General features: G+C 47.8%; 2 protein-coding genes across 8 annotated transcripts in view; one reads left to right on the forward strand and one right to left on the reverse strand.

Moving 5' to 3' along the window:
• The window catches only part of RABGAP1 (RAB GTPase activating protein 1), a 96,126-nt gene extending 83,830 nt beyond the window's left edge, over positions 1-12,296 (reverse strand). Inside the window, exon 1 of one of the 2 annotated variants that reach the window (XM_080990851.1) lies at positions 12,137-12,296. The gene's annotated coding sequence lies outside the window, so the exon portion shown is untranslated. The remainder of the gene's footprint in view (positions 1-12,136) is intronic. The other variant, XM_080990850.1, reaches the window with a different exon arrangement.
• Positions 12,297-12,486: 190 nt separating this feature from the next.
• On the forward strand, positions 12,487-18,689 carry ZBTB26 (zinc finger and BTB domain containing 26). 6 transcript variants are annotated; one of them, XR_013981723.1, is made up of 3 exons: positions 12,497-12,596; positions 14,258-15,859; positions 18,605-18,689. XR_013981723.1 is itself a non-coding variant. In XM_080990956.1 (2 exons), the coding sequence occupies exon 2, from the start codon at positions 14,268-14,270 to the stop codon at positions 15,609-15,611; it is 1,344 nt and encodes a 447-aa protein (XP_080847082.1). In that variant the 5' UTR covers positions 12,487-12,601; positions 14,258-14,267; the 3' UTR covers positions 15,612-18,689. The 6 variants fall into 6 exon arrangements, 5 of the variants coding, with proteins under 5 accessions (XP_080847082.1, XP_080847078.1, XP_080847080.1 ...); XM_080990956.1 differs by having other exon boundaries at positions 12,487-12,601; positions 14,258-18,689; XM_080990952.1 differs by having other exon boundaries at positions 14,258-18,689.
• The last annotated feature ends 996 nt before the right edge of the window (positions 18,690-19,685 follow it).

The following is a 19,685-nucleotide window of genomic DNA, read 5'->3' on the forward strand; positions in this document are numbered from 1 at the left end:
CTCCCACCATCCCTTTCCACTGGACCATGCTGAGTGGGGCTGGTGAACATCTGAAGGGCCCACAACTTCCCCACTACTGCCCTAAACCTTAAGAAATGGCCACTGAAGCAGGAACTGGGGCAGAGGTTGGCACACTTCATCATTTCAGCCCAAGGCACTGGCACAGATCTTCCAAGGGGGCAGGGAGGGGAGAGCAAGGCAACCCACAAGGCCTTTCCTTATCTTCAGTTACAGTGCTAAAACCAAGACAGAGCTGATGTCACCCACTCCACTTTCCCAACCTCCACATAGGTTTTTAATAAAGCACATTTCCAAGTTGCCCCCGCCATTCTGGTTGCTAAAAGAGAAATGGCACCATTCATCCTCATGCTAGAGATGGAATGCAGCTCCCTGGAATAACGCACTCCATGCAAAAAGTCCCAGGTTAGATTACTGACATCTTCATCTATATCAGAGGACCTTCAGACCAATAAGCCCAAAGTAGCCCTCGGGACTTGCTGCAGGCCACACCTCTCACTGGCCCAGCTCCATGCCCTCCTCCCTTTTCCTTGGCTAGAACGCAACCTCTTGCTTGCATGGATGGTGGGTGAGAAGAGGCGCTCAGGGCGTGTGCAGAAACTGCTGGCTTTTGTTTGATTGAAAACATAGCCACAAGGCTGGGTGGGCAAGCAACACAAGAATGGGCCTTTTCTGCAGTGGCTCCCCATTTATGAAATGCTCTCCTCAGGGAGGTTTGGCTGGAGGATTCAATATACACCTTTAAGCACCAGACAAAAACATTCCTCTTTAATAAGGCCTTTGGCTGATTGACATTCGATGCCCTTTTAAATGTGTTGCGGGAGGGAGGATTTTTGGTTTGTTTTTGTTCTTATTTTTATTTATTTATCCCTCACTGCGAGAGTTACAGGGAACCAGGCAGAGGGCCTTCTCGGCAGTGGACCCCCTCCCTGTGGAACACCCTCCCTTCAGATGTCAAACAGATAAACAACAACAAAACTTTTAGAAGACACTTGAAGACAGCCTTGTATCAGGAAGTTTTTAATGTTTGATGTTTTATTATGTTTTTATACAGTGGTACCTTGGTTCCCAAACTTAATCCGTTCCGGAATTCTGTTCCAAAACCAAAGTGCTCTAAAACCATGCTTTCTCATAGAAAGTAATGCAAAATGGATTAATCCATTCTAGACTTTTAAAAACCACCCCTAAAACAGCAATTTAACATAAATTTTACTATCTAATGAGACCACTGATCCATAAAATAAAAGCAATAATCAAAGTACTGTACTATAAAATAAATAAGACAGGGGCTTTTATCCATTTCTGCAGTCACACAGTCAATCAATCAGTAGCTGAACTGGGTTCCACACAGTCACAAAAACGAAGTCACAAGCCACAGTCACAAGTCAGTCCCATAAAATGAAGAACAAGTCACAGTCACAAAAACGAAAAAGCCACACAAACAAAAATGCAACAAAATAGCAAAAACAAAAGCTCCAAATATCACCTCTGTTGCATGGGTGCTCAGGACTCAACAGCCAACAGACTCAACAGGAAGCCTCTGGTCAGCAGCAGGAGACTCAATTTACAAATGGAACACACTCAACAGGAAGCTGTACATGTTCAGCTTCCAAGGCGAAGTTCACAAACCAGAACATCTACTTCCGGGTTTGCAGTGTTCTATTTCCAAGTTGTTCATAAACTAAGCTGTTCTAAAATCAAGGTACCACTGTATTTTGCTTGAAGCCGTCCAGAGTGGCTCAGAAAACCCAGCCAGATGGGCGGGGTATGATGAGGAGGAGGATGATTTCTGGCTTTTGTGTTTTTTATAATGTAATTTTATGTTGTGAACCACCCTGAGATCTATGGATATTGGGCAGTATACAAATTTTAATAATGATAATAATACAAGGTTAGGATTTGCATCTATTGATACACCAAATATTTGCCTCTGGCCACTGGCCACCACTGGCGTGGCTTGTTCAGAAGTTTCTCCAATGAGGAAATAAGGTCCTCAAGCTGAAAAATGCTTCCCACCCCCAAGCTGAATGACCCAATAACATGGCACTGGAATGGCACTCCACCCAAGGCCCTGGAAAGTAAACAGCACTGAGCTAGGTGGGCCATGTGACGCAGGACCCTGGTCCCCTGCCCCACCACTTCTCTAAGCTGGGCTATCACTAGGGCTGAGCGGTGCCTGGTGGTCAACACTGTGATACATCAGCAGCTAAGCATTGTGATATACCAATATAGCACAATGTCTGAAATAAGGATGGAACTAGGTAGAAGCAAACAGGGTAATGTCCTGACAACTGCTACTACATAGGGATGTAAAACCGATACCTTTAACATGTTTTTACAACAGTTTTTGTTATAGTACAGAGCAACAGAGGAGGCAGGAATAATGAGAGGAGTGATGACCAGCTTCACCCTTTATCCCACATCACAATTTTTTACTCTCCCCCCCCCCCCCCGATACATCTCCAAGTTGAATACAGTGGTACCTCTGGTTGCAAACAGGATCCGTTCCGGAGGCCCATTCGCAACATGAGCAGAATGCAACCTGCATCTGCATGTCTGGCGATTCGCTGCTTCTGCGCATGCACGTGATGTCATTTTGCGCATCTGCGCATGCGCAAGTGGTGAAACCCAGAAGTAACCCTTTCCGGTACTTCCGGGTCGCCGCAGGACGCAACCTGAAAACACTCAACCTGAAGCAAACGCAACACGAGGTATTATGAAACTCTTATCACAATGTGGACTTCAAACCAATTTTGGACAATGTATTGCTACATCGCCCAGCCCTAGTTATCATGTGTCTCCCTCCAGCTTTATCAACGGCAGAAGGGTGCTCAGAAGGGCTGCTTGGGAGATGTGATCTACCTGATTGACTCTGGCTTTCACTGATCAGAATGAGCCAGAAGACATGGCCTCCAGCCGCGGGGGAGCCTTTAAAGGCCGAGCTGCCATTGCATTTTGTTCCTAATCTCGCTGCTGGGAATCCAGTCCAGGTCTTCCATGCCAACAGGAAGCTTCACCATCCTCAGCTAAATGGACTAGCAATACCATGTTGCAGTGAATAGGCTACAGTTTATTGTGTATTATTCTGCTTGACCTGTTGCTTGCTTTTCCGTTATCTGTTATTTCTAATAAGAGATATAAAGTTCACAGTTGGATGAGTGATTGCCGCCCTCAGGGTTTGGGAATCCAAAATGCACCTAGACTGCATTGGGTTCCACACTACTGGAAGTCTAAGACTAGAGTGGAATTTACCCTATTCTCAGGGAGAAGCAGAGGGCTGGAGAGTGGGCCTTGTGCTCTGTGCAAATTGCACTGGTCCAGCATCCCAGGATTTAACAATTAATTGGCAGTTCCTAGTTTCCCTCCTTTGCTTTTGGGGTTGGTGGTGACAGCAACCACTGGGTCGGAAGGTCCAGCTGGCAGCACTGCAGGGCCACTCTGTAGCAGCTAGGGAAGAAATGAGTTGTGAAAAGCTCTCCTGAGCATCCCACCTTCACCACAGGCCAAATGGCCTAACCACACACCCCAGCACCTCCAGGTAGGGTCTGGAATATCCACTGCTTGAAATTGCTGCTGCAGTTCAATGCAGACAATGCACTGTGTATTGATGCATCAATTGCAGGACACATTATAAGGCAGGCAAAGCTTCAAAAAACCAATACAAAATTGAGCTGGCACAACCGGCTCCTTCCTGCCTCTTTCAGATTTGGCCGTCTTCCATATTTAGGCAAAAATTCAAAAAAGGAGGGAAGGGAGTAATTACAGTAAATTGGGCAAACTAACCTGGCATGTGGGGAGGCGGAAAGGCTTCCTTAGTTTGGGGGAGGGGGTCTCCATTGCTCCCTTCAAGTAGGAAGGCCCAGATCCAGGACACTAGGCTCTCTCTTTTCAAAGAACTTCTTCCTGCTGTGGCCTCAACTGGGAACCACTTCACAAACCTCTGGTTTCATTATCTAGGAACTGAGAAATGGGCAGGATTTTTCACTGCAGCTAACTTCCACGGCTCAGCACACTTTGCATCCCATGCATATGTATTAAAAATCATCACAGTATTTCTGCAACACTTAAAAAGCTGAGGTCTGCTGCTCATGTAGTCCAAGGCACTCTGACTCCCAGGGGAATGTGAAAATGAGATTTTAAGCAGGACTACAAGAGTATACGCCAAATAATTAAGATAACTTCAGACCTCCCAGAAAAGTGGAGTTTGGCACAATCACAGATGCAGACCAAGACAAATTTAGTAAGGAAAAAAAACTTGCAAGAGACAATTGCCACGTCTCTTCCTAAGATCTAAACAAGTTATGGTATTTCCAGATCACTCAGAGAGCTAAGGGTTGGGAGGCAGTCCAGTTTTCAGATGTTTTAACATTTAACTACATTTTCCTCCTTGGACAGAGAAAATCCGCTTGTCCTTTATTCACATACATGAATCAAATGGGAAAGGGAGGGGATGGGCTCCAGAAGTAGCCAGGGACAGGCCTCGTTGCTGGCCGAATAAAAGCTTCATTTCCATGTGTGTGCATACATATATAAGGCACACATTCATATACAAACCTTGCCCCAAGAATAGTCCAATTCAGCAAGCTAAATGTATCCGCCTTTTCCATTCTGCTCCTGCCTGCGACAGGGAGGGGCCAGGAGTACGGTAGTACCTCGGGTTACAGACGCTTCAGGTTACAGACTCCGCTAACCCAGAAATATTACCTCGGGTTAAGAACTTTGCTCCAGGATGAGAACAGAAATTGGGCGGCAGGAGTGGGAGGCCCCATTAGCTAAAGTGGTACCTCAGGTTAAGAACAGTTTCAGGTTAAGAACGGACCTCCGGAACAAACTAAGTACGTGACCAGAGGTACTACTGTACAGTCATACCTCAGGTTGCGCGCGTTCAAGTTGCGCTCTGTGGCAACCTGGAAGTAACAAAGCACATTACTTCCGGGTTTCGCCGCTCGCACAGACGCTCAAAATGACCAGCAATCTGTCAGAAGGCATAATATCCAACAATAGCATTCCATCTATTAAAATCCAAGCCAGAGATCTTGAATCAAATATTTTTCTGAGTCCTCCTTTAAAGGGAGAATACAAAAGGACAGACAGCATTTGGCCCACCAAGGCTCTCTCCCACAACAAGTTTATTTTCTCAACAGCTGGCAAGACAGGTCTTTGTTTCCACAGGTAGTTACACCATCTTTGGAACAGGTCATCCTCTGTGCCAATACCAATAAATTTCAGCTTCAAAGGTAGGCCTAACATTTTTTGCATATACCATAGAAATATAATGCCTCTTCAACCCAGCAGTAAAGTCTGACCCAGCACAGTTGCAGCCATCCTTCAATGTGAGTAATCAGCACAATAGTTTCGTTCATTTTTATCCGAGAAAAGTGACGCACCAAAGAAGCAGTAAAGCATCTTTTTTTTATTAAATAAAAAATAAAAATAAAAGTTTGCTTTTCACATTGCCCAATCACCCTTCAGCTGGAGAATAAACATTTCTTGGTGAACAAGAAAGAGGATCCACCACTCAATCTGAGAAGCCACAAACACACAAAGATTCTGTGCTAAGAATTCAGCTCCCCAGAACCTTTGCAAGTCATTTTGAAAGGGGAAATGGCATGCTTCAGCCACCCAGGAGAGAAATTCAGATTTCCCTATCCAGTCTTGTAAGTAAACAACAACAATAAGTGATCACGCAGTTTTTGGCACATGCTGAAAACTTACCTGCTTACTGAGGCTTTTGCTATCAAGTATACCAGCCACTTGTCAGAACTATTCTAGTTAAACGGAGTCTTGAAACACTGCTGGATTTATTATTTTATCTTTGTATTTTCAATGGATTCTACTGTAAGCTACCTTGAAATACTCTTCATAATAGGCAAGGTATTTACTTAATTTACTAGCTGGCTAGAGACTGCCCAAGAAGGGAGAACATCCCTCTTGCATTTCTCTGCTGGATGTGGAGAATGGAGGCTTCTTGCCTTCTTGCTTGCCATGCTAGATGTAAAGAGGGGCTTAACATCTCATCTTTCCTCTGCTAGTCCACTTACCCACCTGTATAAAGCTCTGTGCTGTCTCAAAGGGAGCTTATAAATACAAGGCTGACTCAATGGGAAACTAAGCACAAATACAGGCATCCAGACCAATTAGACTTTAATCTTAAAATCTTGAGGATTAATATGTAGCCCAAGTGCTACTATTAGGCTCTCTTCCAACTTTTTTTGTTGGGGGGGGGTCACTACATGGCCACAACAGTGTCATGGGCAACAGAAGATAGTGGCCAGTGACAAATATGGTGGCAGTCAAAGATCCCAGAGAATCTGACATTCTCTTCTTAATGTGTATTCTAAGCCTCATGTTGAGAAGCAGAAAATACATGGGAGACAATATTTGGATATAACCTACATATATGACAATAAAACGAGCAAGTTTTCTGGGAGAGGGGTGTGTGATCATCATTGTTGCCATTTATTTATACATTTCCACATACGTGCATAGCAGGGCTAACCAATGTGGTACCTTCCAGATTTTGTGGACCACAACTCTTATCAGCATGTCCAATAGTCGTGGATTATTAGAAATGTAGTCCACCAACTTCTGGAGGGAACAAACTGGCTACCTCTGCTTGAGTGCAACAAAGATTATAGGTCCCTGTCCTGAAGACCTTGCAATTCTGTTCAACTACTAAGCTTCCATTTGGTTTCAGCAGGGAATGAGAACTGCAACGTCCTAAAGGGTTGTAGCACTACATAACTCAATACATAGCAATATATATAACTATATATGCACACTATATATGGCACCCTTTCCAAACCTGGTGGACTCCAGATGATTTTGGACTGCAACCCCCACAGGTATGCTAACCAGGGAAGGTGGGAGTTATAGCCCAACAACACCTGGCAGGAAAAGCTTGAAGTTTTTTCTTGTTTAGTTTTAAGACGCTAAATTAGGTTAGGTTACTTACAGCACTTCTGTATGGCTTGATTTTTTTGTGTTCATTAATATTACAGTTGTCCCTAATTGTTCTTAATGGGTTTTTTTTGTTGTTGTTGTTTTGGAGTTATGATAATTATTGTTCATTTGGTATGTTGTGAGCCACTTTGAGGTCCACTGTGGAAAAACTGCATACAAATAAACTGATGATGATGAACTACAGGCTCCGCTCCAGAGAAGGACCTAAAAAAAATTGACAACTCTTTGGACTCTCTGGTTGGTGTTTCAAACTAAAAGTATTTCCCAGGGCAGGCCACTTCAAAACAGTGATACAAGAATTTCATTGACACACACTGCTGAAGACTGTCTGGGGCATAAATCAAGAGAAAGCAACATTACATTACATTTATTTGTTTTTTATAACCTTCACTCAAGGCTATAAAACAGGATACAAGTATTCTCTGGATGCCAATTGCTTCTCAGAAACTCTGGGTCACAGTTGAAGCTTTCAATAATCTAAGGCAGGACTTCCCAAACTTCAGTCCCCAGACTTTTTGGACTACAGTTCCCATCATCCCTGACCGTTGGTCCTGCTAGCTAGTGATGGTGGGAGTTGTGGTCCAAAAACAGCTGGAAACCCAAATTTGGGGAACTGTGGTCTAAGGAATTAGTGATCATCAGACTATGCTGAAAATTGTCAAAGCCTTCTTTTGTATGAACTTCAAAAAGCAATCAGTTTCAATGCATACCAACAGACATAGAGCTCCTGAGACACATCAGTATACACATTTGCTATCATACTTCATCTACCAACAAGACCAAATATCCAACCTCCCTTTTATTCTTCTTTAGTTGCACAGTCTGTTTTTAGTTTTTTGCAATTTCTTGAACCATTGTGAAATGTCAAATATTCTAGAATTTCCCTGTTCTTTTGTTAACCTTTGAAAACCACATTATACACACCCTTTTTAACAGATTTTGCAATGGGGGTGAGCAAGCAAGCAAGCAGGCAGGCATATAACAAGGCCAAAGTTGAGCACTTTTTATGTCCCCTTGATCTCACTGGGGACAGACTGGTCATTGTGCTTAACTCCTCCACTGAAAAAAAATGCAAGTCTAAAATGCTTGGGTTTGCCTGGATTGTGGTCCATGAGCTCTGCCTCTCCCTGCCATCACAACCAATTTGTTTCCAGTATTATGCTGTAGCACTCTTAGTTATGTACACTGTATTGTGGGACCAAGAAGCTGGTGCTCAAGCTACACAAACACTCCCTGTCCTTTATCAAAGGAGTTACAGCCTGCAATCAGGTAATTCTAAGCATAACATGCTCATCCAACTAAGCCAGCATAGCAAATGCCTCAGGGGGTGGGGCAGTGGCAGGCAGATGGCTGTGGTGTCAACTGATTTTCATTCTCCCTCCCTCCCCCACGCCTTTGCAGTGTGCGTCTTGTGTATGTGCACTGTTCTAATTCCGGTTCAGTTCCTCTCTTAAAACTTCTTCTAAAACCAACACCAAATGCCAAATCAGATATATACAGGAATAAAAGACAACAAGTTTACTGTTTTTTACCACTCCCTCTTGTAAAAGTCAGAAAAACCTCGTTCTTTCCCCAACCACACAATATTGTTGCCAAACCAGTACTAATCTTGTGCTGGCTAAGTTTATCCCCTCACACACACTTGCATGGATAAAGCCTTTGTATTTCCAACACTTGTATTCCTAAAACAACCTAGGCACTTCTGGGGTGCACACACCCTTGCGGCTTCACTTCTCTCTCCTACAGCAATCAGATTGTCAACAGCCCAGCAACACACACACACACACACACACACACACACACCTCTCCACCCCATCCTAGCTTTGTAAACAAACACCCTACAGAAACTATAGAAGCAAGCATGAGTGCTTCATCCCACAGATCTGGCTACCATCATGGTGTCGTTTCATTTGAAGCAGATCAGCTCTAAAACACCTTCAGATAAATTTTATGGACTCCCATGTAGCTGAAAGGAGAAGGGCCAAGAAACAGAGAGAGTGGGGCATGAAACCAGACTACACGGGCCAGTCTTTGTCAACCTGCTGCCCTCCAGATGTTTTGGGCTGTAACTCGCTTCAGTCCCAGCCAGCATGGCCACAATGACTGGGACTGGTGGGAATTCCAATCCAAAACATGTGGAGGATACCAGGTTGGCAACCAATACCATAGATGTTGACATCAAACCACCACGAAGGAAAACCATCTCAAGGACCTCCCTATTCACCTGTCTTCACCTACAAAAGAAAAACATGGCACCCTGCACTTCGAAACTCCCTGCGTACTGAGATATAGCAGACATCTTCACTGTACTCTTTCTGGCATCTACTAAAAACATTCCTGTTTAGAATAGCCCACCCAGATGCCTAGAAAGTTGAGATGATTTTAATTTGCTTTAGCATTCTAACTTTTGTATGTTTTGAAGTGGGGTTGTAAATTTTTCTTGATTTTACAGTGGTACTTTGGTTTTCGAACTTAATCCATTCCAGGAGTCCGTTTGACTCCCGAAACCATTAAAAAACCAAGGCACAGCTTCCGATTGGCTGCAGGAGCTTCCTGCACTCAAGCGGAAGCTGCATCAGACATTCGGCTTCCGAAAAACGTCCGCCAACCAGAATACTTACTTCCGGGTTTGCAGCATTCGGGAGCCAATTTGTTCGGCAACTAAGCCATTCGAGAAGCAAGGTACGAGTGTACTGTTTTATCTTTTGTAAACCACTTTGAAGTGTTTTAAAATCAAGCGGTGTGTAAATTTTATTACATAAATAAATAACAAATCCAAGATAAATATTTTTTCAGCCAACCTTTCCTAAGGATCTGGCAAAGCTCTGCAATCCTCCTCCATTTGGGACAACACTAGGTCAGCAGCCCAAATCTTCTAACTTCCATGGTTCCCCTCAATCAAGGTACAGAATGAGGGGCTGAGTTGAGAAGATCCATGAGTTAAGAGCTCAAGCTATCAACTCACCATTACATGAGTAGTCAGTACCAGCCTACATCTCAGGGCTTTTTATGCACATGACACATACAGAGATGTTACTGTACAGTCATACCTCATGTTGCGTCCACTTCAGGTTACGTCTTTTCAAGTTGCGTTCCAGAATGGTTACTTCTGGGTTTTGCTGCTCGTGCATGTGCAGAAGTGCTAAATCGCACTTTGCACATGCGCAGAAGCACTAAATCACCCTTTGCGTAGACGTGGCACTTCTGGATACGAACGCTTCGAGTTGCGGATGTGCCTCCAGGACAGATTACGTCCGCAACTCGAGGTTCCACTGTACTGAAAGAGGCCCCCAATTAAAACCTCAGCTGCAGCATCACTGGCTACCTTTATGAACACTACTTTTCTCTCAGTCTTTCCCACAATACACATACTTACACTGCAGAGCTACTCAAACCAGCATAACTTACGGGGCTGTTCTGTGGACTATTAACCCAAAACATGTGAAGGCTCATACCATGGACACCAAAATATTGCCTGAGACAAAGAAAGGCAGCTACAGAAATTTTACTGCACTTGTCTCAGGTACTTTTTAGTGGAAACACAACACAAACAGCCACTATATTGTCATCACTGCTAATAATACTGTGTCATGATTATTATTATTTTAAATATCATCAATAACAACAAAAACAACAACCCGGTTTATTCAGTAAATTTAACTTTCACCTTTCCTCCGAGGAGCTCAAGGCAGCAGGCAGGGCGGGCCTACTCCCCTCCCCCTGCTTTTATGCTCACAACAATCCTGTGAAGTAGGTCAGGCTGAGAAAGAGAACGACTGGCCCAAGGTTGCCCACTGTGTTTTATGACTGAAAGGGGATTTGAACTTGCGCCTCACCACTTCTCGTGCAATACTCTCCATCACACTGGAGTCTTTGGGAATGGTGAGAGAGCACAGAGGATATGCAACACCAAAGCGACACCAGGTGTTAGCAGGAGCAACAGGAGCACCCCAATTCAACTGCAAATAATTTATTTTTATTTAACATCATTTGTATACCAAATTATGAGGCCCTTCTTTGTGTGCCCGCTCCAAGAGAGCATTATCATGACAACAGCAGTAGCTTTTATGTTAGGAATGCAGAACCTGGTGTCCTCCGTAAATTGCTGTACACCAACTCCCATCAGCCCCACCCAGCAATGTGATCAAGAATGATAGGAGTTACCAGCACAGGATTTAGGTGCGGGTGGTTCGGCCGCATAGGAAGGTGAGCCGAGGGGGTGCAAAATAATAATATGAATGCCTACATTTATACGGGTATCTACTGAGAAGATCCATAAAAAAGCAACTGTACAAAGAGGAATTACTGTTAAAATAAGTAATATAAGGAAGATTTTGTTACACTCCAGCAGCAGGAATCCACATAGGGGATGTAGTCAAGAAAGAAAGGATTGCAGAACCTGAAAGCATTTAGTGACCAAGGGGTGACATGACAAACGTTTGTAAGCGTTATGCATGGGCCAAATGAACCAACCCAAACCCTGCAATCGCCACCTGAGGCCCTTCTTCTTGTGCCTCCGCTGTGAGAGGTCCGGAAGGTGGTGGCAACACCAGAACGGTCCTTTTCTGTGGTGGCTCCCCGTTTATGGGATGCTCTCCCATAAACTCCCTGGCAGCATCAGGGACCGTACCTGAGCGGGGGGGGGGGGGGCGGGTGGCAACCCTTCTTCAAGCAGGCCTTGAGCTTACTGACATCCTATATATATCCTTGGAAAGGGGTTTGTGGGAATTGGGGCGGGGGGGGGTAGGTTTACTGGTCTGTTTTGTTCTTGTCGTTACGCATTTTGTGCTTTAACCTTTCATTTTCATGCTGTGAGCCGCCCTGGGATTAACGGATGTAGGACGGTACATACATGTCATAGCTACCCATAATAATAAATAATGGAGAGCCGGCCCCCAGCCCCACCCACCCCCGATCCCCGAGACCAGGGAGCGCTAAGCGCCCGGCCAACCGCTGTTTCCACACAGAGGAGCGCCGACCCTCCCGGGGGTGAGGCGGGCGAGGGCGAGGGCGGCGGCTGCTTCTCCCTCCCTCCCTCCCTCCCTCCCTGCCGCCGCCCCCCCGGCCGGCCCAGCCCCGGATCCTCTCAGGGGCGGCCAGCGCCCTCCCGCCCCACAACCCGGCTCAGGTACGGGCTGGGCGGCGCCCGGCTTACCCTCTCGAAGGCCTCCGTCTGCCTCCCCGGGCAGCGGGAAGAGGAGGAGGAGCAGCAGCAGCAGCGCAGCCGCCGCCGCCGCCACCGCCGGGCCTCAGTCGGGCCGCCTCGCAACCTCGATCCCGCCCCCCGCCTCCGCCTCCTTCCCCGCCTTCCGCCGTCACGTGACCGGGGCTCGGCCGGAAGACGGGCGCCCGGCCACTTCCGGCTCCCAGGGCTTCCGGGCCCGCCCCCCCGTCCTCTTCCTTAGCAACCCTTCTATCCCTCTCCTCTCGGAAAAGAAGCGGCGCCGGAAGTGGGGCTGCGGGGGGGGGCGTTGCGGGGATTCAAGCTTCCGGTGGCGGAGGAGGAGGAGGAGGTGGAGGAGGAGGTGGCGGAGGAGCTCCGCTGGCCGCGCGGTCCTTCCCGCGCCCCTCGGGCCAGCCCCGTGGCTGCGCCGCCTGGGGGAGGCGGAGAGGAGGTGGGGTGAGACTGGGGGGCTGTGGCGGGGCCGGTGATCTTCCCCGCTTGCTCCCGTCCCAGCCGTTGGCTGGTGGAACTCGCGGCCACTAGACCTGGCGGAGGTTGTCCCACCTCAGGAGCGCTCCGATTGCCGGTGGGGGTGGGGGGGCGTTACGAGGCGGAGCCCAGCCCACCATCGCCCTCCGCATTCATGACAGCGGTCCGCCGCTCCGTAAATGCAGCTGGAGGTTGAGAGGCGTAGTTTGGCTAAAAGGAGGGAGTGGGGACGTGGAGGTCACGGAGTGGGACTTGAGGGTGGTGGTTGTTTTGACAGCGCGCTTGATGTGGACGTGAGAGCTGCTCTTGTGCCGCTGCAGCAGCGCTGCTTCTGGGCTTCCTAGAATAAGCATCGGGTTGCATCTGGTTGGGGGCTGTGAGGACGGAGGCTGCGCTAGATAACCTCCCCACACACTGGAACAATAGGAGGGAAGACTGCAGCCCTTGTGCTCGGATCCTGCTTGCGGGTTTCCCTTTGCGGCATTTGGGGTTGCCTACTGTGAGGACAGGTGACTGGACTGAGTTGGCCGCTAGCCTGATCCTGCAAGCTCTTCCTATGCTCGTGTTTTGCCCCAGGGCAGTGATGGCCACTAATTTGGATAGCTTTTAAAGAGAATTAGCTGAATTCATGGAGGAGATAAGCTACAGTCAACGGCTGCTGAGCAGGATAGCTCTGTTCCACCTCCGTGATTGGAGGCGATAATGCTTCTGAATACTAGCTGCTGGAAACCATGGGAGGGGAGAGTGTTCTTGGGCTCATGTTCTGCTCCCTGGTTTCCCACTGGTATCTGGTTGGCCACTGTGAGAACAGGTTGCTGGACTAGATGGACCACTGACCTTATCCAGCAGGCTCTTCGTATGTTTGTGAGTGAGTACTGTAGTGATCCTTTCTTCTCAGTGTTGAATTTGAAAGAGCCAAAGTACAGTCACGTGAGGAGCTGGTGACCTTCAAGAAGGCGTCTGTGTATCTTTCTGGGCAGGAGTGGGTTCAGCTGGTACCTTCTGTGTGCAAAGCAAGTACTCTATGTCTGAGTTGTGGCCTCAGCACCATCCCACACCAGCTGTGTCATCTAGGGCCATTTAGTCCAGCCCCCTGCAGTGCAATAATCACAGCTAAGGAATACCTGACAAGTGGCTGTCCAGCCTCCCTTTCAAAACCTCCAGTGAAGAGGTTGATGCCTTTGTCTTTCTCGGTGCTTAATGTCATTGGTAGGTTTAGGATGAGATGGTGCATCTCTGCTGCTTTGATTGCTCAGAAACACCTCCCCACCCCCCACAGTTATTAAGTTTATTTTCCATTTTGTTTGTTTGTAAGGCTGGAGTCCTGTGCACGCTTATCTGAGGGTAAGCTCCACTGAACTTAGTAAGACTTATTCCTGAGTAAATGCATTCGGGGTTGCACTGCAAATAACCTAATTTCTGAGGTACTTTCCAACAGCTAATTTCCACAGTCCAGTCACTTCTTTCAGCAATATTGGGTTTGGGACAAGCAGGGAAACTGAGAAAACAGTAATTATTGTGATGATGTGATCATTACGAGAGCCACAGGGGAAGAAACTAGTACAGTCTTGAAACTATTTCTTTCTGTGGCATTCACAGTATTCATCCACTTGCCCCTTTCAGGTTTGTCAACATGACCATGAGAACTGATAGCCTCCACTTCCAGTTCGACAACTATGGGGACTCCATGCTGCAAAAAATGGACAAGCTGAGGGAAGAGAAGAAGTTTTGTGATGTCACGGTCCACATAGACAACCTTGAGGTTCACGGCCACAAAATAGTCTTTGCTGCTGGCTCCCCTTTCCTAAGGGATCAGTTCCTGCTGAATGACTCCAAGGAAGTGAAAATCTCCATCCTCCAGAGTTCGGAGGTTGGGAGGCAGCTCCTTCTGTCCTGCTACACTGGTGTCCTGGAGTTTCCCGAGATGGAGTTGGTGAACTACCTGACGGCGGCTAGTTTTCTTCAGATGAGCCACATTGTGGAGCGCTGCACACAGGCCCTGTGGAAATTCATCCGGCCAAAACATCAGCTTGAAAACAAGGAGGAGGGGAAGCAGCCTCAGCAGACTGACTCTTCAGAGCCAAACGAGTGTCCGAGGCTGGGGAGTAAGGAGGAGGAGGAGGAAGATGACTCCTTGCTTCCAGACTCTCCATGCATCCAACCCTCTGAAGACAGCCTGGACATGGACGATAGCGACATCCAGATTGTGAAGGTGGAGTCCATTGGGGAGGTTGCAGAGGTCAGAAGCAAGAAGGACCAGAACCAGTTTATTTCCTCAGAGCAGCAGAACAGCCTCCACTCATCAGAGCCTCAGCACTCCCTCATCAATTCCACGGTGGAGAACCGAGCTGGTGACCTGGAGCAAGGCCAACTCCACAACTACACCCTCTCGTACATGGGGGGAGACAGCCTCATCATGGCTTCCAAAGACATGTTTGGCACCAGCAACCGGGGGGTGGACAAAGGCCTTCAGTGGCACCACCAGTGCCCCAAGTGCACACGTGTTTTCCGGCATCTGGAGAACTACGCCAACCACTTGAAGATGCACAAGCTTTTCATGTGCCTGCTGTGCGGCAAGACCTTCACACAGAAGGGCAACTTGCACCGGCACATGCGGGTGCATGCAGGCATCAAGCCCTTCCAGTGCAAGATCTGTGGGAAGACCTTCTCGCAGAAGTGCTCCTTACAGGACCATCTCAACCTGCACAGTGGGGACAAGCCCCACAAATGCAACTACTGTGACATGGTTTTCGCCCACAAGCCCGTCCTTAGGAAGCACCTCAAGCAGCTCCATGGCAAGAACAGCTTTGACAACGCCAATGAGAGGAATGTCCAGGACATTGCCGTGGATTTTGACTCCTTCAGCTGCAGCTCAGGCACAGACTCAAAAGGCTGCCAGCAGGCCGAGGCCAGTCAGGTGCTGGACACCGGGAAACTGGCGCAGGCAGTGCTCAGTTTGCGGAGCGAAAGCGCCTGAGCGAATTGAAATGGGTGATGGAGCACCTCTCTATGAACATTGGGGCAGGAAGAGCCGTGAAGAGCTGCTTCGGGCTTTGGACTTGGGTGTCGGCCTAATAGGCTCTGCTGGATGAGCTGTGGGGGCTGAACTGAAAATTGTAGCAAGTCTTCTGCCCTAGAGTGGTTTGATGTGTTTGGTGACTCCAAGTGTCTTTGTCCTTAGCGTGGAAAGAACAGAGGCATAAGCCTGACTCCTTTGATATTTAGGTAAGGCAGCGCTGGATGGCCCCCTTTTTCTGAAGGGTACTTGAATTGTACCTCCAGGAAGCAGTTACCGCTTTGTGGGCTGAAGGAGTAAATACAGACATACCCTGTGATAGATATGTTTTTCAGCGGGGGGGAGGGGGGATCTTGAGTTCTTATGGGGAGAAAGCACTGGATAATTATAAGCTCTTAATATTTGTTAGTCCATCTGTGATTTTTTAAAACTGTATTGTTTAACATTTGATACTTGCCTTCTGTTCTTCTTACCCTCTAGCTGACCATTTTCACCCCTAAACTTGTTTGACTGTTGTGAGTGAAGTCGCTTTCCTGATTTAAAATGGGTGAAGGCTGCTGCTACAGAATATGGCAATCGCCTCTGTGCCTCTGCCCAGACTGAGTTCCTGTCCCCAACAACCCAACCCACCCTTTGTGGAAAGTATGTGCTTAGACTAGAAAGGCTAAACTTGCATGCCCCAGTTGTCTTTGTTTTCTTCTGGGCCTTTCTCTCATGTTGTTCCTCTCATCTGAAGTGGCATCCGTTTTTGTGTCCAGCAGCCAGCCAGGCTCCCCCTCTTCTGCTTTGTATGGCTTCCAGGCTTCCTCCTGGAGCCTCCCTCTGCCACACCTGACTATTCCTGTCCTCACCCGCAGTGTCTCTTTGTTTCCTTTACCTCCTCAGTCCTTGATCTCACCCTCAAGCCCTTCCTTCTATGACATTGACCGCAAGCGCCAGGGCCAGTATCTCACCCTGCATTGTGGATGCTGCTTGGAATCCTGTAGGCACTTGTGAGATAATTCAGATGTCCTGTTACAGGTGGTGAGGTGGGTGGAGTTGGCATAACTGGGCCCCTACCACACCTCCAAGACATCAGAGCTCTTAAGGCGCAGGGACCCAAGGTGGTTAGCAGATTGTTACCCTGAGTCCTCCCAAGCTAACTTTTGGGATTACACCTTTGAGGAGGGAAGAGCAGTCAAATAATGGTTAAATATTTATTATTGTGAGTTACAGCATCAGTGTCACCCTGCAGTCAGGCCTGTATAGCAAGATAGGAGTCTCTTGGGTTTTTCAGACCCACCCTGGGCTAACTGTCCCTCTGCAGCGTTCTCTTGGCAGACTACTGTGGCCTGAGAGCTGGAAGCAGGAAATAGAACAGGGATTCTCTTGAGGGAGTCTCTCTCACTTCTGTTGTGAGGCTGAACTGTAAGGGAGGGTGATACGTGCTGCCATGACTTGGAAGGAATAGCATTCAATTTTGCATAATGCTGAGGGGACTGGCATCCAGGGGTGGGGGGGCAGGGGGTGTTGCCCCAGGCACACAGTTTGGGGGGCACAAACCAGCCCCCTCCCCGCATAGATCCCCACTGCAGCCTGCTGGTGGCAGGAGCTGCATAGCAGGGAGCGTGAAGATGACCTTCCCCATTCTTCATCCAGCACACAAGCACTCTCCCATCCACTGCTGGAGGCCCCAACCAGTGGGCCAGTGCTTCTGCACCTCCTGCCCCCACTTTGCGCTCAAGCGCTCTCCCAGCAGGGGCAGGAGGTGTGGAGGGGGAAGAGTGCATGCGCTGTTCCTCGTCTGGGGCCTCTGCTGGCATCTGCCCACAGGAGCCACATCCACTCATTCTTGGTGCCATGAGAAGTAAAAAGAGAAGCAGGAGAGTGCCACAAGCTGAGACCCCCTCCCGTGCCACCCCCACACACCTTGTTTGTTCTCCCATCCTCTTTGGCCAAGTTCACACATACAGTGGTACCTCGGATTAAGTACTTAATTCGTTCTGGAGGTCCGTTCTTAACCTGAAACTGTTCTTAACCTGAAGCACCACTTTAGCTAATGGGGTCTCCTGCTGCTGCCGCACCCCCGGAGCATGATTTCTGTTCTCATCCTGAAGCAAAGTTCTTAACCTGAAGCACTATTTCTGGGTTAGCGGAGTCTGTAACCTGAAGCATCTGTAACCCAAGGTACCACTGTAATACTAAGCCAAGCTATGACTTAAATGTGAATGAGAGAGTGTCTAGGTATTCACAGCAAAAGCCCGCAAGCTTCACTTCTCACCAACCCTGCTGCTGCTTTGCCATGTTTGGCTTAGCATTCTGGTCTAATATTGGCTGTTTGCTGTGTCTGATTTCAAGCAAGCCAGGAGCTGTAGCCAAAGTTTGTTCGTAGTTTATTGATCGCAGTTTGTCAAGTGTATCCACCCTGGAGTTTAGCTCTGGCAGGAAGCAGCAGAGCAGGAAGATGGTGGAACATTTGAGGCGGTTTATGCTGTGAGTACTCGCCCATTCATACACTTAGCCATAGTTTTCTTCAGCTTTACATGCAAACCAGGGTCTTTGTCTCACTTCCTCATCTCTCCTGCTTCCCCTGTTGTGAGACAGGAGGGAACTGTAAGCAGTAATTTGGGGAAGGGGTGACTCCTGTTTCAGCTAGCAGTTGGATCCTCCTTAAAGTGTCCAGCACAAGGGCAGCGGGTCTGTAGCCCTCCAGTGTTCCTGGGCTACAGCTCCCCTCATCCATGATCTTTGGCAATGTTGACTGGGGCTTATGGGAGTTCCACTGCGGGGTGGGAGGCTCTTGATGAAATGTGGGTGGAGCCACAACCATCACGAACCCTCCTCCTTTTCTCCATGTCAGCAAGTGCGAGTGGGTTGGGCCCCTTGTGAATTAGCATAGGGTAAAAGCTTTGCAAATACCCCTATTGGAGAGAACATAGGCTGCTTTTGATCTGTGAATGTGCTCTTGTACGCAGGACCAAAAGACCACTCAACGTTGTGTGTGCCAAGTCATCACAGTGGCTTCGAAATAAAACAACTGCACCACCTCCTAATGTGAAATGTAGTCCGTGATCATTGTGAGCTGCTTTGCAAGGTGGGGGGGGGGGGAGTTTCCGAGCAGAATGTTATTCATTAAAAGAGAGCTGGGGGGGGGGAGTGGCTAAATCAGCAGTGGGGAGCCTCTGGCCCATGGGCCAAGTCAGCCCAGCTGGGCTCCTAAATTGGCCCATTTTACCTCAACCCACAAACTACTGCCCCACAGCTGATGACATAGGTGACATGAGATAATGGACAGAAAAATACATGGCTGCAAAGCAACTATCAGGAGCCTGGTTGCTCCTTTGCAAGTTAATGACCTTTGTGGTTGCCTGCTTGAATCTCATCTTAGCCACAAACACACCAAGTGACCCTTATTTGTTTAATCAGTACGTTTACAGATTGCTTGTTATTCACCAGTACAGCACTTTCCTTACAGTAGGGAAAATCAAAATACATAAATTACACTAATCACAAGCTTAGGTGATTTACCTTAAGATTACTCCAAATGCAAACATACAGAATATGCATACTATCTGCGTCTATATAACTTAGAGATGAAGGGGGGAAACGCTAGGCAGCCAGCCTGATACAAGTTTACATAAAACACACTCTTACCGCAACCACTGACAATACCACTCCTGCCATTCACACAAACGCTACAACCATTTACTGCTATAAAATACGTATCTCCTCCAGCCAGCACTAATGCACAAAGCAGCCAGTCACCCTAAACAGTACTCTGAACCCCATGTACTGCACGCTCTAGGTGGAATTTTGGCAAATCCCTCTCAATCCCAGCCTGTTAACATGGGAATGATAATACTGGACTACCATAAGGGGCTGTTCTAAAAATGAATGAGGCAATGTAGGCAAAGCTGTGTGGCCTGAGACAGATGGGAGTTGTAGTCTGAAATGAGTGGAGGGGACCCGGTCGGCAAATGCCATACTAGTGCAATTTTGGGGGGGTGTATTCTATCCATTGTGCAAGCCTCTCAATCTAATATAGCTAACCACTAG

This window comes from Podarcis pityusensis, assembly GCF_964106645.2.
Source record: "Podarcis pityusensis genome assembly, chromosome: Z".
Taxonomy (NCBI): domain Eukaryota; kingdom Metazoa; phylum Chordata; class Lepidosauria; order Squamata; family Lacertidae; genus Podarcis; species Podarcis pityusensis.

Coding starts and splice junctions, on each gene's coding strand:
- ZBTB26 (XM_080990956.1), top strand. CDS start 14,268: ATGACCATGAGAACTGATAGCCTCCACTTCCAGTTCGACAACTATGGG.